Genomic DNA, 25,094 nt, shown 5'->3' with positions numbered 1-25,094 from the left:
ACTCCAATACAAAAGAAAACATTTGATAAAAAAAAAAGTATCGTAAGGCAGGTTATACAGTTTTATGATATATTTTTCATTTTTATCTATTTTTAAATTTTCAAATTCACTACATTTTTATTATGATTAAGAGGGGTGGTTAAGAAAACGTCAGTCTCCCTAGACACATTTACCAACAGCACATCTTGACAACTTCCTCCCCTCGCTGGCTCTGTTCTCTGATCAAGCATCTGCTTACAGAGATTCAGGAAGGACACAGCAGCACACAGTGCCAAGACCTTCCACCTGGGACCCATCCACTTTCAGAAATGAGAACAGCAGCTTCAAAGCCGCCGTATTCCATTCTAAATCGCCTTTCCCCAAGATGAATGGAATCAAGTCTGCCCTGTGTGTTGAACGATATAATCTGCAGCAGAAGCCAATAGCATAAATTGATTAAACCCCATCAAACAGTATTCCCTAAACAACTCTTCCTACAATTAAACCATTGTGTTGAAAAGGAATTGGGTTAGAAATACTAATAGGTATCCCCAAGTAAACCGTAGTATCCTCACGGGGCTCTAAGATGCCATCGCTCCCCTCTCCTTGACAGTTTTAATGAAGTGAAATCATCTTAATATTTAGGCACCAAGTCAAGTGGACACAGTCTCCAGAAGCAAACAGCACCCCCTGTCTCTGATCACAAGGGAAGATGCCCTGTCTCAGGTAGGATGGTGATACTTGGCTCTAGTGCTGCCACCCCGCCCCCTTCCTGTACACCTGGAAGACATTGCTAATCCATCACAGCACTTGCCCACTGAGCTCAGATGCCTTCTCCTCAACAAAACTACAGGAAGCCTCTCTTCATCAGACCTGGCAAGCAAGAAGACATCTATGTGCCCGCCCTCTGTCTTAAGTTTGATTTCACTAAGCCTAGATACGAATCTCCCTACAAGTCAATCCAGATACTCAGATTCGAGAACACAAAATCCATGGGAATTTGAGCCTTACTTCTCAGTAGAGAACGACCACTCTGGCACATTCAGTTGACTTTTAATAAAACAACTTGTCTTGAGTGGCTGACAAGTTCTCCTTGTCCTGCTCAGCTCTGTGAGCCAGATTTTCTCAATAACCCTAAAGTAATACTTGCATTTCCTCTCCAAGTTCTTATTTCCTTCTTTAATCAAGGCAAATCTATTCAACTGTTAAAATCCATCTCTAGAAAAATCCTTCTGAGTCTAGCCATTCCATTTCCGACCCCATCACTGTAAAAATAAAAGTAATTTTAATTCACTTAAATTGTTCTTTAGCCCTCAGGGTATAAAGTAGTTATGTCCTTCTGATGGTTAATGAAAGGCGGTTTTCTTTTCTTTCACCAATAAATGAGGAGATAGAGAATCATCTAGTGATATGATAAATCATTAATTGGTAAATAATGAAACTGTCAGGTAATATGCAGGTTCTTCTTAAGAAAAATGCTCTGTGATTCTAAGCATTTATTTATAAAATATGTTTTACCAAGTTATAATGCCTATGCTGCTGCTGCTGCTAAGTTGCTTCAGTCGTGTCCAACTCTGCGCGACCCCATAGATGGCAGCCCACCAGGCTCCCCTGTCCCTGGGATTCTCCAGGCAAGAACACTGGAGTGGGTCGCCATTTCCTTCTCCAATGCATGAAAGTGAAAAGTGAAAGTGAAATCGCTCAGTCGTGTCTGACTCACCGACCCCACAGACTGCAGCCCACCAGGCTCCTCCATCCATGGGATTTTCCAGGCAAGAGTACTGGAGTGGGGTGCCATTGCCTTCTCCATAATGCCTATGAGATATGTTTAAATATACATCACCAATCTTAAACTTAATGAAAACTATTTTAAAAATTCAACTGAATAAACATTAAAGATCTTATTGGCTTTATCCAACAATTCATGAATTGGGCAGCATTTAATCAAGCAGACGGAAAGGAGCTCTGAAAAGCTGTACAAAATGAAAGATTTTTATAGGCAGAAGGGAGCTGGAACAAGGCAGCTATATTCGGCAAAAAAAAAAGGGGATTGTTTATTTCAAGGTTACTTTCCTTTAGGGGATAGCAGTCTATTGGGCAGATAACCAGTGTTGATCAGGCAATTTCTGACTGACTTGTTTTAAGGTTTTATTTCTGAGAAACCTGAAGCTTAGCATGTGACTCCTGTTGTCTTATTTTCAACACAGCATGTAAGAAAATATCTATATTTTTTTTAATAAAAACATTAAGAGTATTCAGTTGTGTAGAAATTATGAGTGCATCCTACAGAGAGAATTCTGAAAACAAGAATGAAAAGCTAGTGAAGAGTTAGACAAATGATAGAAATGACTACGAGGTAAAAGAGAAGTTAGAATGATAAGGAGAGATGTTTAAAAAGGAACTGAATTCTCAAAAAGACTAGAAATGGAGAAGTCTTGTGTATCAGATGCAAAAACCAAAAAAAAAAAAAAAAAAACCTTCAACATGCAAGATGCACGGGAAAGATGTATTAGGACCCTGAGAATGTCAGTGTATATCACGGATGTCAGAAATGGAATACAAGGAAGACTTCAGTATGATTTCAACTACTAAGATCTACTCTTAATAGAAAGGCCCATGCTTTGAAAAACACAGCTAATATACTAACTTGCATAAGCCCCATACCTTTTATGTAACAGAGAGAAGTGTGCACCATCAGGAAAATCTTTGTTGCTGTTGTACAGTCACCAAGTCATGTCCAAGTCTTTGCGACCCCATGGACTATAGCATGCCAGGCTTCCCTGTCTTTCTCTATTTCCCAGAGTTTGCTCAAATTCATGTCTACTGAGTTGGTGATGCCATTCAGCCATGTCCTGCTCTGCCGTTGCCTTCTTCTCCTGCCCTCAACCTTTCCTAGTGTCAGAGTCTTATCCAGTGGGTCAACTCTTCACCATGAGATGGCCAAACTATTGGAGCTTTAGCCTCAGCTTCATCTTTAGCTTCATCAGTCCTTCCAATGACTATTCAGGGTTGGTTTCCTTTAGGATTGACTGGTTTGATCTCCTTGTAGTCTAAGTGGCTCTCAAGAGTCTTCTCCAACACCACAATTCAAAAGCACCCATACTTCAGCACTCAGCCTTCTTTATGGTTCAACTCTCACATCCATACACGGAAAAACCACAGCTTTGACTATACAGAACTTTGTCGGCAAAGTGATGTCTCTGCTTTTTAAAACGCTATCTGGGTTTGTCATAGATTTCTTTCCAAAGAGCAAGCATCTTTGAATATCATGGCTGCAGTCACCATCCACAGTGATTTTGGAGCCCAAGAAAAGAAAAATCATCACTGCTTCCAGTTTTTTTTCCCCCTTCTATTTGCTATGATGTGATGGGACTGGATGCCTTATCTTTATGGTTTTTCCAACACCTATTTACTTTTCTAGTCCATGTCAAGGTTTATGCTGACTTACTCTACTCTAAACATGTAGATATTTTAAATAATTTGCTAAAATAGTAGACTTTAAAAGAGTCTAGTGAAGGGAATGTTCTTCACTTGCCTACCTGGCACAATACCACCAGTGCAGCCCTGAAGAACCCTAACCGACCTGTGTGTGTGTGTGTGTGTGTGTGTGTGTGTGCGCGCACACGTGCACAGTCTGTGTGTGTTTCTGTGTATGCAATGGCATTCCATGCTGTCATATGAACATTTCATAAATGAGAGACTTGATGTTCAGAGAGGTTAAGCAAATTAATCATAGTCACAGAGTCGTATAGTCAAAGCTCTAACAGTGCTACCTATTAATACAGCTTATAATTGCTACTCAACCTTTCTAATATATGCTTGAAGCATCCTCCTGTTCTGAAATCTTGACTTCCCATGGTGAATATAAAGACTTATTTACGTCCTGCTATTATTTTCCCCTTTGTTTGGCTAAAATGCCTCACACAGTGACAGGTACATAATAAGCACTCAGTAAATTCACATTGATTGAATTTAGCTCTTCCCACCTCATACACTGCCATAAAAGTCTCTTAATGTTGCTTTCATTTTCATAGCTATGGATTCAATTATTCTTCCTCAAATCTGAAAGGAAGCCGGCCGCCCCTCCTCCTAGGCATCCACATATTAGTGGTGTCTTCAGTCTTCTTCTATTTACATCTGGCTAAACTAATTACCTCCCCACCACCTCACATCCCATTGGAGCTCCACAAACTGCTGAGATGGCCTGAGCTCCTACAGGCGTACCTGGTATCTTTTCAGCAGCCCGCTGTAACACAGGTGACAGGATGATTAAGAATGTCAGCCTTCAGAGCATGAGGAACTTATGTAAAAGCAAACAGTGTCATCCGAGGTAAACAGCAGCAAAGGGAAATGAGGGAGCCAACAGGACTGCCTCCAAACAAACTTTAATAGGGGAGGAAAGAACTATCTGCCTATTCCTGGAGCAATACAGAAAATCCCCAAACAAAACAAAAACAGTGTTGTGACTTCTGTAGGACTTAGAATACAGTGGCACTGCTCACTGATGCACTAAAAAAATGAGCAAGTGGATTTTATGCAACATGGAATAGGTGATGATGATGGCTGGATGATGGATGGAAGAAGGAAGAATGGATGGATGGCTGGAAGATGGATGGTATGGTGGATGAATGGATGGATGGAGGGAGGCAGGTTGAGTGGATGGGTGGGTGGTAAATGGGAGGATGGGTAGATGGATGGAGAGGGGTTAAGTGGGCGAGCAGGTGGGTGGTGGATGGGTGGATAGATAGATGGATTGAGACAGGGTTGGGTGGATGAGTGGGTGGATGGATGATGGATGGATGGACGAAGCATAGGTAGATGAAAGAAGGATGGATGGAAAGGGTGGGTGGTATGGTAGTTGGGTAGATGGATGGATGGAGGGAGGGAGGGAGGTTGGGTGGATGTGTGGGTGGGTGGATGAATGGATGGATAGATGTACCCATACCTACATAGATAGGCAAATAGGTAGACAAGCAGGCAGAGAGGATCCTTGACCTTTTTTCCACCCCATAGCCACAACCCCACAACAAGCCAATGTCAGCCGTCCCTCTGACTATTTTAACATACCTCGTACCTGCTATCCTGTCTTCCACTTTGCCTCCATCCAAGACAATTTCAATATAGTAGCCAGAGTGATATTTTTAAAAACACAAGTATGATCATGTTCCTTACTTTCCAGATCCTTTAATGGTTGATCCTGGCACTTAGAATAAAACCTGAAATCTGTACTTTGATGGATCTCTCTCCCTGTCCACTCATCTAATACCATCAAAGGCCTCCATTATAGCACTCCCTTCCCACATCTTCTTTTAATTCTTCAAAAGTCCTAACTGTCTTGCGCTACCTACCCAGAGACTTTTCCCTAGAATGTTTCAACTTGAATATCAATTCCTTGATCTCAAATTAAGTTACCATACTCTGCACCTGTGTGTGCACTTAGGTGCCCAACTCTTTGTGACCCCATGGACTGAAACCTACCAGTCTCCTTTGTCCATGGAATTTTCTAGGGAGGAATATTAGAGTGGGTTGCCATTTCCTACTCCAAGGGATCATCCCTGATGAGGGATCAAAACTTTGTTTCCTGCATCTCCTGCCCTGGCAGGAGGATTCTTTACCACTGAGTCTCATGGGAAGCCCACCACACTCTGTCCAGGTTCTTATAACATGCTGTGCATTTATTGCACAGAACATATGTTGATTTGTATGACTGTTTGTCTAATATTTGCTTCTTCTGGAGAACTATAAGCCCCATGGATTTGGGAACTCGCTTGTCTTGTTTATCACTCTGTCCCCAGCAGCTAGAACCATGCCTGGCATAGAAGAGGATTCAATGCGTATTTGTCCAGTGCATGAAAGCAGGGCTCTAGCCGCCTGCCGGATACAGTGAGAGGGCAATTCCTGTTGGGAAGAGACAAGGACGAGGATCACAGGGACGGTGGGGAACCAGTTCTGATGCCTCACCTTTGACCACATCCCTGATCAAAGCTCTCACAGGGAGGATAGAGGGCTTGACACATATCGTACCATCCACAGCTCTGAGCTCAGCACCGTGAGGACTGCTGAAGAAGGATGCAAAGATGTACAAGCCTTCTCAGGAGCTCTGTGCAGAGGGGGCACTGCCTGGCTGTTCAAAGTCATGTTTGCAGAGTCAGCCTTAAGAAAGGAGCTTGTAACCCGACCTGAGACAGTGGCCACCATGTGGAAGCAGGACCCTGTGCTCTGAATAACAAGTCGTTTTTACTTTAGACTGAGATAGATGTAATCCTTCTTCACTTCCCCAGTCTCATAATTCTGTATTAAAATAACTGTGAAAACACCTATGAATATTCATAGTGTTAAACTATATATGTGTACATGCGTGCTGAGTCATGTCTGACTCTTTTGCGAGCCCATGGATGGTAGCCTGCCAGGTTCCTCTGTCCATGGGATTATCCAGGCAAGAATCCTGGATTGGGCTGCCATTTCCTTCTCCAGGGGATCTTCCCATCCCAGGGACTGAACCCATGTCTACCCCTGTCTACCCATGTCTCCAACATTGCAGGCTGACTCTTTATCCACATGTATATTATATATATGTGGTGGTGGTTTACTCAATAAGTCATGTCTGACTTTTGTGACCCCATGAACTGTAGCCTGGCAGGGTCCTCTGTCCATGGGATTTCCCAGGCAAGAATATGATTGTATAAAAGCGAATTCATTGGAAAAGACCCTGATGCTCGGAAAGACTGAGGGCAGGAGGTGACAGAAGATGAGATGATTGGATGGCATCACTGACTCAATGGACATGAGTTTGAGCAAACTCCAGGAGATAGTGAAGGACAAGGAAGCCTGGCGTGCCGTAGCCCATGGGTTGGAAAAGAGTCGATACAACTGAGAGACTGAACAAGAACAACAAGTGCTACATATAACATCTCAAAGGGACAATTTAGTTCCTTGCTGGTCACTCCCTCACCTTTGTTTTGTTTTGTTTAATTGTTGTTGCTCTCAGCACTGAACTTCAGTTGCAACCCAGTTAAAATGCTGATGGAAGAATCAAGCCACTTTGCTGCTGCTGCTGCTGCTAAGTCGCTTCAGACGTGTCTGACTCTGTGCGACCCCATAGACGGCAGCCCACCTTGAGTCTACAGTAAATCCCCTCCATATGAACGAGTTCCATTCCAAGAGCATGTTCATGAGTCAAACTTGCTTGCAAGTCCACCAAGTTAGCCTAGTTACTCAACTAACACAATCAGCTGTATAGTATTGTACTGTAATAGGTTAATAATACTTTTCACACAAATAGCACATCAACAAACACAAGAAATAGAGAAAACATTTTCAATCTTACAGGATGGTATGTTGAAAAGTACAGTAGCAGAGTACAGCAGCTGGCATACAGGGGCTGGCATCAAGTGAACAGGCAAGAACAGGTCCTGACTGGGGCAGGGAGAGAAGGTGGGAGATGGGAGAGCTGAAGGGTTGCCAACAGTAGGAGATGGAGGACAAGCTGCTCTTTGGCTCACATCTGGTGTTGATGGCACAGGTTTCGGTTCCTTGCCGGAACTAGACACACGTTCATATCTTTGGAAGTTCTCAACTTGAGGGTTTGTATGTAGGGGACTTACTGTACAAGCATGTTGAGCAACAGAAGGACTTAGGCCTGGGGCTCTAGGTGGACCTACTAGGCTCGACTATCAGGAGTCTCCGTTCAATGCAACATCCCTGGTAACCACAGACCATGCTGCAGTTTCTGTGTTCATGGTGTAGCATACATCATGTTTCTCATTCTTTCTTTGCATGGAGAGGAAGAGAAAGGAAAGCTCCACAAAATTTTATCTTTAATCATACCAGTCATCAATGTCACCTACACTATAGACAATAAAAACAACCTAGATGCTCCAGGAGATGGTGAAGGACAGGCAAGCTTGGGGTGCTGCCGTCCATGAGGGCGCAAAGAGTCAGACACCACTTAGTGACTGAACAACAGGAATAAGACATTACTGAGATGTTTAGGTGCTACAAGCCTCCAACCTCTGTTGCAGCCAAAACTCCTTGCCACTATTTCTGGACTAAAATGCTCAGCCCTGTTGGCACTTTGGACCCAGGTCCTACACGTAGAAAGAACTTAGTATACAGTGGTCAAGAGTGGACTCCAGAGTTGAGATGGCCAGAGTCCAGCCCAGCCCCACCCCCCCACTTTCTGGCCATCTGAGTATGAGCAGCCCACGTAACCCATTCAAGGGTCGGTTTCCCCATCTGTGAAACTGTAGGCATTAGCAGGACCCATCTCACAGGTCCTCCTGTGGATGAAAGAAGGTACAGAGCTTCGTGTACAAAGTTTAGCCCAAGGCCTGGTGGGAGCAGATGTCCTGCACTCATTGTCACCTTCAGAATGACTGAGGACAACATCAGTTCTGCTCAGCATGGACCCAGACAGGAACACATCACTTCAGGAAACATCTATAAAAAGCTCACTCTCAGAAACATTTTTTTTTTTTTTTTTTAAATTTTGGCTGCACAGTGCAGTAGGCGGGATCTTAGTTCCCTGACCAGGGATTGAACCTGTGTCCCCTGCACTGGGAGCCTGGAGTCTTAACCACTGGGCTCCCAGGGAAGTCCCTCAAAAACATTTTAAATGTAAGTGTTTTGAAGTGAAAGGTTAGTTTCACTCTTGGGAGTCGGCAAACAGGCAGACAGAGTGAACGATTGGATTATGACAAGGCAAATGACTTCAAACTGATCTCTAGTCCAGGCCATGTGAGGGCCTTCCCCTCATATGTGGTCGCATCCCCACCAACCTGCTGGTTCTGTCCTCTGCCTCAGTTCTCCTTCCATCTTCTTGCCCGTCAGAACCACAACCAGGTCTCCCTCAACTGAAACAGAGCCATGTTTTCGTTTTTGTTCCAATTTACTTTTTTTTTTCCTTCCTATTTCTTTCTTTCTTTAGATTTTTGGTCATGCCACATAGCATGTGGGATCATAGTTGCCTATCCAGGGATCAAACCTGTTACCCCCTGCTTTGGTAGCACAGAGTCTTAACCGCTGGACCACCAGGGAAATCCCAATAGAAAAATGTTTCTGCTTCTCTATTCTGCTGAGCTGACTGCTGCCAAGGTTCTGCTCTCAGTATTCTATTCTCCATCCCAGTGGCTTTCCTCAAACAGATGCCCTCTCCTCCCCAAAAGGAATCTGCATTTAATCTTCACAAGAAACCTTTGGCCTGTGACTGCTTTCCTCATTATCGAAGAGGACATTGGGGCTGACAAAAGTTACATAACTTTCCCAAACTTGCAGGACTGATAAATAGAGAGCCAAGATTTGAATCCCCATTTATTTGTCTTAAAGTCTGTGTTTTTCCCTCCAGGACTGCTGCTTCCTTTACCTGAATCTAAATGAACCTCGATGACTAGATGTAACCCACTGTCTACTGAGCACACACAGCCAAAAGGCTCACTGCTTCTTTAGCTAGCAGTGTGCAATTTTTATGAATTTCTACCAACAGAATTTTTCAGAGTGTACTGTAATGGATGGCTCATAAACTTAGACTGAGAACACAATGCACACAACTGAGTTCTCATAAATGAATTTATAGATATAACAAGGATACATGGGACTGCTGCTGGAGAAGACCCTTGAGAGTCCCATGGATGGCAAGGAGATCAAACCAGTCCATCCTAAAGGAAATCCACCCCGAATATTCACTGGAAGGACTGATGCTGAAGCTGAAACTCTAATACTCTGGCCACCCTATGTGAAGAGCCCATTCGTTGGGAAAGACTCTGATGCTGGGAAAGATTGAGGGCAGGAGAAGGGGGTGACAGAGGATGAGATGGTTGGATGGCATCACCAATTCAATGGACATGCATTTGAGCAAACTTTGGGAGACAGTGAAGGACAGGGGAGCCTGGCGTGCTGCAGTCCATGGGGCTGCAAAGAGCTGGACAGGACTGAGCGACTGAACAGCAAACATGGGACTGGAGAACCTGAGACTCCCAATACACTGAGTCTGTAAACCCTTCTCAAGAAACAGCATGACATTCAACTCAGATCAAAGGGAAAGGTTCTTGAATGACACTAGTCTCAGAAATGGAGTCTTGTGCCGGAAGCCAGTGGTCCTGAAGCTCCATCTTCCTTAGGGCTCTGCTGTTTGGGGGAGCAGTGGGCTATTCCCTAATCTGGCTTCTCCTTCTCTGTGAGTGCCTTGAAGGTAAAGATTTGATCCGACTCACATTTACCACTCCATTGCCTAGTTCCTCTTAAATATAATCTGAATTCTCTTTATTTTTAGGGGGCAGTACTTTTTTTTTTAATACTCATTTATTTGGCTGCATTGAGTCTTAGTTGTGACAAACAGAATCTTTGATCTTCATTGTCGCATGCAGGATCTTTAGTTGTGACATATGGACTCTTAGTTCTGCAAGGTGGGATCTAGTTCCCTGACCAGGGATTGAACTCCTGCACTGGGAGTTTGAAGTCATAGCCACTAGCCCACCAGGGAACTCCCTGAATCTTCCTTATGGGCTAATAAAACATAGGCAGTTAAGAGTAGAAAACTTAAAATACAGTGATCTGGCTGTAAATTAACTGTCCATTTGTATATAAATTAAAAAGAGACCTTATGCACCCAAAGTGAAAAAGATGCTCTTATCCTTTGACTGTGTAAATTCCCCTCAGGGGTACATCCCCTGGAAGTTATCCCAGGAAGAAGACTCTATAGATCCTGAGTCATTAACTGTGACAATAATAGTGTTCGTGAAAAGAATGGGAACTTTCTAGATATTTCATAATAAGGAAGCAAGGCATCATTCTGTGGATGTATCGTGTCACCCTGAAAACAATGATCGTGGGCAGTGACTGAGCAACAGGAAAACAAACACTCAAGCTAAAACTTGAGGGAAGAGGTCAGAACACTGGTTCACGGGCCCACGCTGGGCCATGAATCTGGACAAGGAATGACACTGAATCATGGGAGAGGAATTGGACTGGTTTGTGGCAGCCACGTCTATTAGAAAGACTGGGGTGCAGGCCAATCCTGTTTCCTCATCATCTGCAGAGAGTTATTTGAGCACTGATTTTCAAATGGGCACAAAGAAGGTCAGGGAGAGCCTGGAATCTGTTTGGAAACAGAAGGTGGGCCCTTGGAGCAGAGCCCCTGGGTGAGAGAGCCTGGCTTTGCATGCAAGACATGGCGAGTCCCCTTCCTGGAGTCAGAGCCGCACCAGCTGTGGTGAGCGATCACGCTCTCAGCCATCTGCTCCCGGGCCATGAAGGCAGTGGTGTGTCCTCCTGCCTGGACGCCGGGGAGGACACTGATCACTAGTCAATCTGCTTGAAATTGCCTCCGATGATTAGTGTGTAATGACTCAGGTAGGTCACAGCCAGGGACGTTTCTGTTATTAATGCATTAGTAGCTGGAAATGGGCATTGATTCTGCAGAGGGAAGCTTAGAGACTTGGTGGGGAGAGTCCAGCAGTGTTCTGTGAAAATGGTCACTTCTGGGGAGCTGGGGGGCAGTGCCCTGCAAGAGCACTGCAGGTAAAGGGTGAGAGAGGGCCAGAACAAAGACCAGCCAGCTCAAAAAGAAGAAAAAAAAAATTGGCTTGGGAAGATGGAAGAGAAGAATTTACCTATAATGTGGATAACTGTTGACCTTGCCCACGTCTGAGATGAATCTAATCATATCCCTGTCTTCTGAGCCCAACATATATGTCTCTCTGTGACTGAATGGTTTAGGATAGTTAATAGAACTTTGAATGTTTTATTTACTTAACTTTTATCATAAATTCAGGACCCCATGTCCGTCTGTCTGCTGCAATATCCGTAGTACCCAGCAAGAATCCAACACAATAATTCTCTATAGTTATCTGTTCATAAATGAATGAATGAAGACATCACAGAGTGAGTATTCTCTTTATGTCACTCTCCTAAGAACTGAGCTGCAGTATACAATAATACAGTTTTTCCAAGATGACTCATCCTCCTTAAAAATGGGGACTGAGGTCCAGTGAATTAACCAACTTGCCAACATGCACATACTCACACACACACACATGTCAGTCAGTGAGAGGAGACGACTTCTCAGTTATGCCATTGTTATGAATAACAAAAATGGTAATCACTGTTATCATTTATTTAGTGTTGACTGTGTGCCAGGCACAGAGTTGGGGTTTCCATATTCCCATTACACAAAGAAGAAATCCCTGTTTAACTTTCTTTAAGCTAACATAGATCAGACATTCTTAAACATAATTTTTCAATGAGTCAAGAATCTTTATTTGTGGGAATTAATTACTTGGGTTCCAAAGAAACTAGTCACATATTTAAAAAACTGTTCTGGCTACCAGCAATTGGAGAAAGTTTATCCTTCTGTGGAGCCTGCCAAAAGTTGAAAAAATCTGTAGCTTCCTCTACTCCGAGAAACCAAATTCCTTGTTGCTGTAACTCAATAACCAGCCACTTTACTGAAATTTTTGTTTGTCCTTTGCAATTTCCAGCCATTGCTACAGGTTCACCAATGTCTTTATATACATACATATATATATATATATATATATATATTTCATATTACAATGTTAAATAGAAACAGCAAGTAGATCTAATCTTTAGCTTAAGTGAAGGGATTTAGCAGAAATCCCGAGTCATTGTTTTCCTTGGTCATTCAGCTGGGAACTGATGAATAATCAGGATGAATACCAAGATTTTGCCTCTTATGTGTTCAAGCCAGTATGAGAGGTTGCAGGCAAAATCTGCTTTTATTTCCTCTAATTCTCTAAAGCAATCTATGTGTGTGGATCAAACTTTATCAGTATCAACTTATTGTGTATGTGTGTTAGTCACTCAGTCGTGTCTGACTCTTTGTGACTCTATGGACTGAAGCCTGCCAGGCTCCTCTGTCCATGGGATTCTCCAGGCAAGAACACTGGAGTGGGTTGCCATGCCCTCCTTCAAGGGATCTTCCCAACCCAGGGATCGAATCCAGGTCTACTGCATTGCAGGAAGATTCTTTACCATCTGAGCCACCAGGGAAGCCCTATCAACTTATTAATACAGAAAACAGAAGGCAGAATATCAGTACTGCATTAGTCCCCAACGTGTCTGATATATTTTCTTTCTTGTCCAGGAGACAAGGGGCTCATTTCTGCCCACAGGTCGGGGTGTGAAGAACCACTTCTAGTCATAACTCAACAATCTTGGCCTTGCTGAGATAATGATACCCTCCCTCAGCCTTCTCTTCCTTGGCCTAGTTTCTGTCTTCCATGTTTGTTTACTGAATTCCAACTTGGAAGGGGCCTTAGTTACAGACCAAATGAGTGCATGAAAGTCGCTCAGTCATGTCTGACTGTGACCCCGTGGACTGTCGCCAGACAGGCTCCTGTGTCCGTGGAATTCTCCAGGCAAGAATACTGGAGTAGGTATCCATTCCCTTCTCCAGGGGATTTTCCTGATGCAAGGGCGGAACCCAGATCTCCCACATTGCAGGCAGATTCTTCACTGTCTGAGGCATCAAGGAAACCCAGGTCCAGACTACTGGAGTTCAATTCCTTGCTGTTACTATTACAATTTTTAATGAGGAAACTTAAATTTGGTCAAATGTATTGTTAAGAATCACATGGTTGGGACTTCCCTAGTGGCTCAGTGGTAAAGAACCCACCCACCAATCCAGGACATGGGTTCGCTCCCTTGCCCAGGAAGATCCCACATGCCATGGAGCAACTAAGCCTGTGCACCACAGCCATTGAGCCTGTGTTCTGCAGCCCATGCTGTGCAACAAGAAAAGCCACCTCAATGAGGAGCCCAGGCACCAGAATTAGAGAGCAGTTCCCCGTCACTGGAACTAGAGCAAGGCCATGCAGCAATGAAGACCCAGCACAGCCAAAAAGGGGGGAAAGAAGACTCATACAGTTGATTAATAATGCCGGGACATGAGTCTAGCTCTCCTGATGTTTCAGAGGTTGGTCTTGAATGAGACATGGCATAGAGGTGAATTGTAAGTGATTAGGAATGACAGAAGAATGATTCAAAGTACAAATAGTGTGATCGTCTTTCATACCCTCAATCTATGCAGCTCAATAATTCTTTCAAAATAGATGTGTGCCTCTCATTTGAGAGGTGTTAGGGATATAGGATATAGCAGTGAGTAAGGAAGACACAAACCATACCTTCTATATTCTCCAGCCCAATGGAGGAGACAGATAATACACAAGTAATAAACAGGATAAATACGGGTCATGATGAGCACCATGGTAGAAATGATGAAGAACCGCAAGCCAGGTACCACTTCGGGCTTCTCTTCTCTATCCATGGTCCTGAAATTCTACCCTCACACAAATCTTCCTTATAATTTTCATTCTTTCGTATCTTCCCCTGCTCGAACAATACAGGAGCAGAAGGAAATGCTTGTCTTCTTGTATTTCTCTCCCTACACTCTCCTTTCTCACCTCTCATTTCCTTATACTCATTAAATCAAAAATATCCCCTGAATTCCTACTCCCAATCCTGCAGAGGGGAGACATGGAGAGAAGGAAGAATGCCTTAGGGCTCTGCTAGGCAGCAGTTCAAGAGAGACAAGAGACACACATGTGGGATGTGTGATCAAGGGTGTCTGGTGGTAGCAGCTGGTTGGCTAAGTGACAATGAAAGTGAGAAGGTCAGTGAGCATCTTTTTCTATGCCCTCTAGATCATGGGACTCCAAATGGCAGACACCCTCCCGAGGTCTGGACATGGATGAAATTGATGCTCTTGTGTTGTTCCTGTTCTTGTTCTTCCTTCCCTCTTGAATTCCCAGTGATGCTCGCCCTCTCCCACCCCCAGTCAGGCTGCTGATTTCTTTAACTCAAAAGAATTCCACCTCCCTGGGTGACCATCATTGCTCCTTCTCTTCCTGTTCACCCTTGCACTGTTCTCCTCTTATCTGCTCCACTGAGCTCCAGATTCTAAAAATAGGATCATGGGGGTCATGCTTGTACACTGAAAAGAGACTTGGTATTTTCTTTCTCCTACAAAAGGGAATCAAGGAACTCAAGTACATGGGTAAAACTTCTTTCATCAGGAGGGTCTTCACAGAGATCGTAACAGAAGTTTCTATACTAAGACCACAGGGAAGAGACTGAGGATTGCAAATGCATGATGTTGGGAAATAAACATATTTAGAACTCAAGAGATCATCTTGCCCAATTGGAACAGACGGTATTTAGGGATCCTCTGAGAGAAGGGCGGGTGTTTGGTAGTAACTAGTTTTTTAAACAAGATGATATTCATGCTTCAGGAATGTTATTCCTTCCATAAATAGAATAGAACCCAGGGGAAAGGTGGCTTCAGGCATGAGGACCAGTTAGGAAGACTTCACCGTGTAAAGAAGGACTTTGTGGAGTGTGTGCCAACAAGAGGGTATGGAAGTGAGGCTTTTAGAAGACCCAGATCAAAAACTCATTTCTTTCTTGATGGTGCATGAGGAGAAAGACAAAGGCAGAGATGGCTAAAGCTTGGGAGTGGGGTCCCTGGGAGGAGAATGGTATCCTTAGGTGAGTGAGTGGGGTCTGATCGGATTTTCGCGTTGGGAATTTAGAGTCAGAAATGACAGCCAGAAGTAAGTGGAGAGATACAGCAGCCTGTGCTGCACGTGGCACTAGAGCCCAGTGTCAGATCTGAAGCCAGGTGTTCTGGGCCCCACAGCAGACAAAGCAGAGGTAGAAGCTTGGAAGAAGAATACTCAGCGAAAGGTGAGGACAAAAAACAGCATCAGGGTGACCCAGACTGTTCTCTGCTCTAAGGTCAGTTCTGTCGTCCTCACTTATATAACACTCCAGCAGAAGATGAGCCGCACTCATGGCATCTGTTCATCCCCCATCACTCCAGGTGTTCACCCATCACTATGCCCAACAAGTACTGATTGTCTATTATGGACATGAGTACAGTCACCACTGTGAATATAATCAGAGCTTATATAGTATTTGGACTTCCCAGGTGGCCCTGGTGGTAAAGAACCTGCCTGCCAATGCAGGAGATGTAAGAGATGTGGGTTTGACCCATGTGGGTCAGGAGGATAAGCTGGGGGAGGGCATGGCAACCCACTCCAGTATTCTTGACTGGGGAATCCCCATGGACAGAGGAGACTGGTGGGCTACAGTCCATAGGGTCTCAAAGAGCTGGACACAACTGAAGTGAGTTAGCACACACATATATTATTTAATGACCAGCATGAGTCAGACACCAACCAGTTAGAATGGACACATGTCAGGGCACCAAAGGACCAGGCAGGAAGATCATTAATCCTTTAGTTCTGGATCAAGGGTCCATGTGGGGGGATAAGGCATATGGAATTGCAGGGGTGAAAGATGCTTAATTGTCTGGGACAGCAGAAGCTTACCAACCCATTTCCACACTGACTTGTATCAGCTGATTAACAGCCTGAGTACAAGAATGGACAACTCAGACTTCGCCCCTGCATTCAGAGGACCTCTGGTCTACAGATGCCCTACCCAGCGTGGTAGGCTGTTAGTAGCCACAGCATGCTGCTTAAACTTCATTTGATTAAAAACAAACAAAATTGCAGGCTCAATTCCTCAATTCCTAGTGCTGATGGCCACAGGTGAAGGGCTCGATGGCCAGATCCGGCTGGTGGTTACCACGCTGCGCAGCACAGATAAAGACTATCTTATCATCACAGGAAGTTCTACTGGATGGCACTGGACTAAAGAAAAAGACAAACATGACATTAATTTTTGCTCAACGAATGAATGAGTTTTAATTCTGACACAGCATGCCATGAAAGTGCAATCTGACAGAAGACAGAGGTCAAAGGAAGGCTTCCACTGGAAGTTAAATTTAAACGCTGGAGGACAGTGAAATCTACTCAAAGTTATGTGGCAGCCTGAATGGGAGCGGGGTTTGGGGGAGAATAGATACGTGTATATGTATGGCTGAGTCCCTTCACTGTCCACCTGGAACTATGACATCATTGTTAATTGGCTATTCTCCAAAATAAAAGAAAGTGTTGTTAAAATTCACTTAAATAAAGAGATAAAAGTTGTCAGAAATTACTCGGAGGCAGAAGATCAACTGCTGATGGTGCTACAATCAGCTTTATGCAGCTTTCCGTCTAGATGCAGCTCATAAAGGGATGTGGGAACCAGATGCCCTACACAGACGTAGGGTCATGTGAGCTAACCCCCTGCATCATGTACATTGGCCAATCTGTCCTAAGGTTAACACAGATGGGGAATTCTGGGAAAAAATAAAAGCAACGAGCGATCACCAAACTTTGAAAACAGGAAATTGGACACGGATTTTCTGAAGCCAACGATATCCAACCCTGTCTCAGCCTAAAATAAGATAGCCAGTGCATCAGCCCAGGCACAGAGTTAGATCTGAGACAATTCCAACTGCAGCCATTGCTCCCTATAAAATCCCATGAGAGGCTGGAGTTGTTTCCCAACCCTTGCAATGAGGTACCACACACGGGACTGGTGAAGGGGACCCAAGGACTAGGCACATGGCCCAGTGGACATGCCAGATCATCTCCTTTCCTGGTAACCAAGCAACCTCCCAGAACTCCACCTACGTACTTGTGGGCCCTGGGAGCTGGTGGAGGTACACACTGAGCCAGAGAAGCTATGATAACAGGAAGGCATCAGAATCTATCGGGCACGGAGGTTGGGCCACAGCTCTAAACATCCCCGATGAGAAGTTTTCCATTTCTTCCTTTTTAATTTTTTTAAAAAAATTATCAGATATCTGCACACTGGTTTGGAGCAGCAAATTAATATTTTTCTCCTCTTCTGACTGCAATTGTAGATATGAAAATACCATATCCATAGACAAATTAACATGAGTTTCTTACAACAGTGTGCTAATTATCTCAGGGACCAGAGACTCCCCTAGGTCAGAGTCTTCAGCCCCAATCTTGGAAAGGAACACGGATTTCTTTCTGGGAAGCAGTAATTTGTATCGTGTCGAGAAGATACAGAGAAAGGTGGAAGGGGCATGCATCACTGGAAAACCCACCCTCAACACCCTCCGTCCCCCATTCCTCCCCGGCCTGCTCCAGCACCACCAAGAAGTCCAGAAGGACACTGCTTGAAACAGGAACAGCTAGAGAAACATACATACTTAACTTGGCACCAAATGGATCTGAACAGACTGCATGCCAAACAGCCCTCTCCTTGTTTCGCTAACAAAATCTCCCCAGTTTTCAAGGGATGCTGTAGCCCGAACTTCAAAGGCATTAAAGGATAGATGTGGCATGTAGGGAATTAAACATGAAATTTCCTTTCTTATTGGGAACAAAAGCTGTGGGTCTAATCTCCTATGTGATACAAGCTTTAGCTGATCAGGGTTACACTTAGTCATTCTGATGTGGCGAGCGAGCGGCGAATACATCATCTTTCTTATTTCTTTCTGTCTCCTCCTGTTTCCCAGCTCCCTTCGCATATGCAAATGCCACAGCAATAACAGGAGTCTTGCAACACCACTGAGGGTGAAAGAATTCTCTTTGATCAGCCTCTTCCAGGCCTGGAGTCCCACAGCCACCAATTTCTACCTGCCCCTTTATGATATTTGATGTATCAAATTAGTCTCCAGCACTCTCAGAAGTAGAATATACTAAAATTCCGAGACCTAGGAAGGAAGCTACATCTTGGAAAAAAATAAATATTTCTTTAAGTAAGCCTTTTAAAATTTTTATAGTTATGGCTAAATTATTACAGATTTCTTCTGAAAACAAGTGGCTCACCGACAGAACTCAGGCAGAAGCGGGCCGATGGCAGAGACTTTATGGAGAATGCAGCGTCACCCCCACCACCACTCTGAATGCTAGTGTATCAGAAAAAAATAAGAGTGGGAGAAATTGGACAAAATACTGCTAACTTCACCAAAAATAAAGTCCTTGTGTGCAACGAGAAAGGCAGACGGCAGAAAGTGCTTACTTGCTAAAAACAAATGAAATTTCCAAAACATACCCCAGCATCTTAAAGTACAGAACTTCTTTTTCACAGTCATTTTTATATAGGAGGAATGCATTCTGGCTCAGAAAGAGCAAAAAGAACTGCTCTGCTCTGAAATGCCTCAAGAAATATATGGTCTCACTAACGTGTCTGCTTCCTGCCATTTCTTTTGACTTTGCAGGGTTCCAGTGACTGGGACAGGGGCATTGAGAAAAACTCAGGGAACAAAAAGAAAAAAAAGCACATTTAATTTAACCCCCCGGCAGTAATGGTAGGTTTAACCCATCACACCCTTCTTACTCTTCTCTGACATTCCTTATGTTCTTTTTCAAGATACTACCCAGAAAAGCCTCTTCTCACCTCTGAACCCAATGTAGTGGCGCAAAAAAAGAAAGACAGGAGCAGGCAACAAAGTGTTTGTGGGAACCCCAGGCCCGCAGAAGAGAGCTTTTCATCACAAACACAATCAAAGCCATGGATGGAGTTATGTAATGACCGCTCAAAAGCAGCTGCACTTACTGAATGCTGAGTCTGCTCAGGGAAGCTGTAAGTTCCACTTGCATGAGTTCTCCGAGCAGTTTCCTAGGGAAAAAGAGAAACGAAGACTTTAGTACCTAGGAACGTATTCCTGAATTGTGTCTGCATCTGTCTTGGTCATACTAATATCTGGTTAACCGATAAAATAGGTAAAACCTAACAATGATAATGGTGATGAAGATGAAAAGGATAAAGACCAAAGCTTCAAATATTATTTTCATTGAAGGCCTTCACACTCCAATCAGGAAGGCATTCCCAGTCTCTCTGTTTCAGAAGAGGAAACCAAGGCTCAGACAGCTCAGTCATACAAAGTATGCATATTGGTAGTGGAACCTGGATTTGAACTTGGGAAACTGGGTAACAAATTTAGAACCATTCTGCTATGCTCCTAACCTCCACAGTGAACTCTTTGTCACAGGATGTCTTCAAGGAAAGATGGGAGGCTGATCTTTTAATGCTCTTATTGTGGAATTTCCTGCATTGGAGTAGGCAGGATGAAACCAACATTAAATTTCTTTTCAATCTTAGAACTCAAAGATTCTGTAATGCTCAATTCCGTGACAGCAAAGGTTCCAAGTGACTTCATTTTACAATGAAGAAAACTGATATAAGGTGTCCCATAAATAATACATTTTATAAACACAGCTATCATCACCCAATCAGAAGGAGCAAGATTCATTTTCATTAATATTTAAATAAACCAAATATCACTTGAACTGAAAATGGCCATTATAATATCATATAATTCAGTGAGTTGGGGGAAAGGTCATCTTCAGCCAGAAAAATCAAGATTTACTAATAGATCTGAAAGACGTATATGGAGCCTTATATCAAAGAGGGGGCTTCTCAGGTGGGACTACTGGTAAAGAACCCACCTGCCAAAGCAGGGGACCCAAGAGACATGGGTTTGATCCCTGGGGCAGGAAGATTGCCCTGGAGTAGGTCATGGCGACCCACTCCAGTATTCTTGCCTGGAGAATCCCATGGACAGAGGAGCCTGGCAGGCTACAACGAGTCAGATACAGCTGAAGTGACTTAGCACGCACACACGGATACAAAAGAGAGTTGGCCCTGAGCTGACTCCTCTCTGGAAGAAACTTAAGTAGCAGAGCTGGAACTGGTTTGCAGTGTCCTAGAAGCCTGACCCAATGCTCTTTCAACTACTCCTACAAAGTAGTTCTATAACTTATACCCAGACTCAATGCAATTCACACATTTCAGAGCTCAATGATACACATTATTTACAAACATATATTTAAAGTATATGCTTCCCCTTTGTAAATATGATGAATCATTTTTTTAACTTCACATTTAGCGAGTCCACTGATGTTGATAAATCAGAACATCTGATAATATCGAGAGGCTCCGAAATATTGGAAAGAGAGAGACCAGTGTCTGAAGAATTCTAATGGTACGGACAGCTGCGAAGGGTGAGGATGGTGGGAACAGTGCTTATCCATGGGCTCAACGGGACTCCATGGAATCTCCAAGGACAGACACCCACCATGTTCACTGCCTGTTGTTCATTTGTAGAAAAGCTTTGGTCTTCCAAGTCTCCCCTGAGTCATAAAAACTTGGCTTAAGAATTGATGATTTTTTTTTGTAATCTATTTATTTTAATTAGAGGCGAATTACTTCACAATATTGTATTGGTTTTGCCATACATCAACATGAATCCACCACGGGTGTACACGTGTTCCCAATCCTGAACCCCCCTCCCACCTCCCTCCCTATACCATCCTTCTGGGTCATCCCAGTGCACCAGCCCCAAGCTTCCTGTATCCTGCATCGAACCTGGACTGGCGCATACAGACTGAAAGTGAAGGGCTGGAAAAAGATATTCCATTAAAAAGAAATGATGATTGAAATGATATAAACATGGTGAGACCAAGGTTGAAAAGGGCCAGGAGAATATAAGCAATTTAAATAGTAAATTAATCATAAAGCAGTCACAGAATCTTTAGTTCCTCCCTGAAGTACCTGCTGCTGCTAAGTCGCTTCAGTTGTGTCTGACTTTGTGCGACCCCATAGACGGCAGCCCACCAGGCTCCTCTGTCCATGGGATTCTCCAGGCAAGAATATTGGAGTGGGTTCCATTTCCTTCTCCAATGCATGCATGCATGCTAAGCTGCTTCAGTTGTGTCCGACTCTGTTCAACCCTATGGACAGCAGCCCACCAGGCTCCTCTGTCCACGGGATTCTCTAGGCAAGAATACTGGAGTGGGTTGCCATTTCCTTCTCCACTGAAGTACCTAGATAATTGTATCTAATGCCCATTCCTAAGTTGTTTTACAGATATTAAGACCCCCACCAAATGGACAAACTTAACTACACGATGATCATGAGTATGCAACCCAGACCAGCTGGAGCCTGAGAATTGATAATGTTAACCCCAGTGACACAGCCCTGATAACCTCACCATCAATCAGGGTGTGTGCATGAGCTGATCACACACCCTGAGACTTCTTTGCCTCACCTTACCCTTTAAAACTCTTTCCTGAAACCCACAAGGGGAGTTTGGGTTTTTTGAGCATTAGCTGCTCTGGACCCCTTGTCTGGTGCCCACAGTGGATGCTGCACTTTCCTTCAGCACAGCCCCGTGTCAGAAGACTGGCTTTGCTGTGAGTGGGAGAGTAGACTGAAGTTTGCTTCAGTAACACATCCTTCCATCCTTCTTTCCTTCATTCAATCCTCATTCCTTCCTTCCTTCCATCCATGCACCCACCCACATTCCCGATCCTCCCTTCCCCATCCATCCAACTACCCTTCCATCCTTCTTTCCTCCATTCAGTCCATCCATCCATCTATCCATCCCTGCATGTCACCACTGCCTACTAGCTTTGTGACCACAGATAAGTCGTTTAACCTTTCTTTGTCTCAGAGAAATGGGAATCAACATAGTGTATACCTCAATGGATAGAGGTTAGTAATCAAAGTTAACATTTGCAAGGCATTTAGCATTGTGCCTGGCACAAAATCGGTGCTATTAAAAATTCTGTTATTATTCATTAAGCCTTTTTTAAAGCCAAGCACTGTCATTCTGGGGCCCACAGTCTAGCAGGGAAGACAGATCTTGTCAGGGATGCCGGTGAAGGCAGTGCCAAGGAAGTGACAACAGGGCTGAGATCTCAATGATCAGAAGAACACAACCCAAAGAGGTGGAAAGAAGAGTAAGGACCGAGGAAACAAACAGTCAAAGCTATCGGTGAACTTCTATAAATTCATAGCATGCCTAGGCTGGAGAAGTATCTGTCTCCTAATAATAGAAATAGTAGCACCAGTAGATCCTAGACAGACTGATTATAAATCCACAGATATACTGATCACAGGTCCTTCGGTCAGGTCAATCTTCTTAAAGCCTGCCCTGCCTCCTCTCCAGTCTCCTCCTCCCTCACCTAAGGCACCCATCCCCAACCTTTTTGGCACAGGGACCCATTTCTTAGAAGACAATTTTTCCATGGACCTGGGTCGGGGGATGGTTTCTGGATGATTTGAGAGCATTACATTTACTGTACACTTTATTATTATTACATCAGCTCCACCTCAGATCACCAGGCATTAGATCCTGGAGGTTGGGGACCCTTCCCCCTAAGACACTCCCTTGCACATCCTATGGTCCAGTGAAACTGAAATACTTGGAAAGACACGAGGCACTACCTGCCTCTAACACTTTGACCACATCTTCCTTCCAGAGCTGGTCATCACCTGGTCTTTCTTGAACTCACTCTTCAAAGTCCACATAAATGGAAGCTTCTCTCTGTAGCCATGACTGACTGACCCATCCAACTGGACTGATTTTTTCCCCTAGGGTCCCACAGCCTTTTGCATATCCCTCATCTGAACAAGAATCACACACTCTTTCTAACCCCTGTAGTGTAGCCTTGGGCTGTCCAGGTTGTGAACTCCTGGAGGGTGAGCACAATGTTTATAAAGATTTCTTTAAAAAAAATAATAATAATGAATTAATAAAGAAGGCTGAGGGCTGAAGAATTGATGCTTTCTACTGTGGTGCCAGAGAAGACTCTTGAGAGACCCTTGGACTGCAAGGAGATCAAACCAATCAGTCCTAAAAGAAGTCAACCCTGAATATCCATTGCAGGGACTGATGCTGAAGCTGAAGCTCCAATACTTTGGCCACCAGATGCAAAGAGCTGACTCACTGAAAAAGACCCTGAAGCTGGGAAAGATTGAGGCCAGGAGGAGAAGGGGGTGGCAAAGGATGAAATCGTTAGATGGTATCACCGACTCGACAGACATGAGTTTGAGCAAAATCCAGGAGATAGTGAAGGACAGGGAAGCCCGGCATGTTGCAGACCACGGGGTTGCAAAGAGCAGGACATGACTTAGCAACTGAAAAACAGCAGCAATGACAACAATTAATTAATTATATGTTTTTGGCTGTGTTAGGCCTTCCTTGTGTTTGGCCTTTTCTCTAGTTGCAGTGAGTGGGCTGAGCTCAGAAAGCTGAGCGCCGAAGAATTGATGCTTTTGAACTGTGATGTTGGAGAAGACTCCTGAGAGTCCCTTGGACTTCAAGGAGATCCAACCAGTCCATCCTAAAGGAGATCAGTCCTGAATGTTCATTGGAATGACTGATGTTGAAGCTGAAACTCCAATACTTGGGCCACCTGATGCAAAGAGCTGACTCATTTGAAAAGACCCTGATGCTGGGAAAGATTGAAGGCAGGGAGAGAAGGGGATGACAGAGGATGAGATGGTTGGGTGGCATCACTGACTCAATGGACATGAGTTTGAGTAAACTCCGGGAGTTGGTGATGGACAGGGAGGCCTGGCATGCTGTGGTCCATGGGGTCACAAAGACTCAGACACAACTGAGCAACTGAACTGAATTGAATTGAGTGAGTGGGGGGCTAGTCTCTCATTGTGGTCTGTGAGCTTCTCACTGGGGTGGCTTCTCTTGCTGAGAAGCACAGGTTCTAGGGTGCAGAGGCTTCAGCAGTTGCAGCTACGGGGCTCTGGAGCTCGGGCTCAGTAGCTGTGGTGCACACACTTAGTTGCACCGCAGCATGTGGGATCTTCCTGGATCAGGAATCGAACCTGTGTCATCTGCATTGGCAGGTGGATTTTTTCTACCACTGACCTACCAAGGAAGTCCTCAAGGACAGTGTTTTATCCAGCCCAGTAGCCCTGCTCCCTGGCACAATGCCCAACCTCTCCCCAGCTGCTCACCACGCTGGGAAAGTCCAGGAAGCCCTGCCTCATTGACCCAAGGTGCTAAACCCCAAGTGAGGGCACTGAACTCAACTCCAGAAAGAAGTCTTCTCTGAGCATCATGGCTACCTATGGCACTCCCCTACTTGGCATGCAGGGGGATAAGGTTAATTTCACATCCGTGTCAGCTTCATGCCCACATTTTTATATCTGCTTTTAATCCAACCTGCAGTTGAAACGAATTTTATACTCCCCCACCCTTGACACTAATAAGAATCTGACAAATCCTTTAGGTGGATTGTTTTATAAAAACGAAGGCTGAGAACCATTGTTACAAGGTGAGAATAGAAACGGTCATTAGCAATGGCACCAGGCAGCAGGGAATATCTAAAGACCTAAGAGTTCCAAAGCAGTGATGCCATTTAAAATAAAACAAAACTAAAGCTGTCTTGAGTTTGCAATTACTCTTGCAAATGACAGAAAGG

The 25,094-nt window shown here is 44.2% G+C and overlaps 1 protein-coding gene across 7 annotated transcripts in view; it reads right to left on the bottom strand.

Annotated features, from left to right (window-relative positions):
- The window catches only part of RBFOX1 (RNA binding fox-1 homolog 1), a 2,439,741-nt gene that overhangs the window by 1,403,056 nt on the left and 1,011,591 nt on the right, over positions 1 to 25,094 (bottom strand). For all 7 annotated transcript variants that reach the window (XM_070779612.1, XM_070779617.1, XM_070779611.1 and 4 more), the window contains exon 5: positions 19,420 to 19,482. In XM_070779612.1, the coding sequence (XP_070635713.1) occupies positions 19,420 to 19,482 (63 nt within the window). The remainder of the gene's footprint in view (positions 1 to 19,419; positions 19,483 to 25,094) is intronic.

The sequence above is a fragment of the Bos indicus genome, chromosome 25 (genome assembly GCF_029378745.1).
Source record: "Bos indicus isolate NIAB-ARS_2022 breed Sahiwal x Tharparkar chromosome 25, NIAB-ARS_B.indTharparkar_mat_pri_1.0, whole genome shotgun sequence".
Lineage (NCBI taxonomy): Eukaryota > Metazoa > Chordata > Mammalia > Artiodactyla > Bovidae > Bos > Bos indicus.
This window is presented reverse-complemented; position numbering and strand designations above follow the sequence as displayed.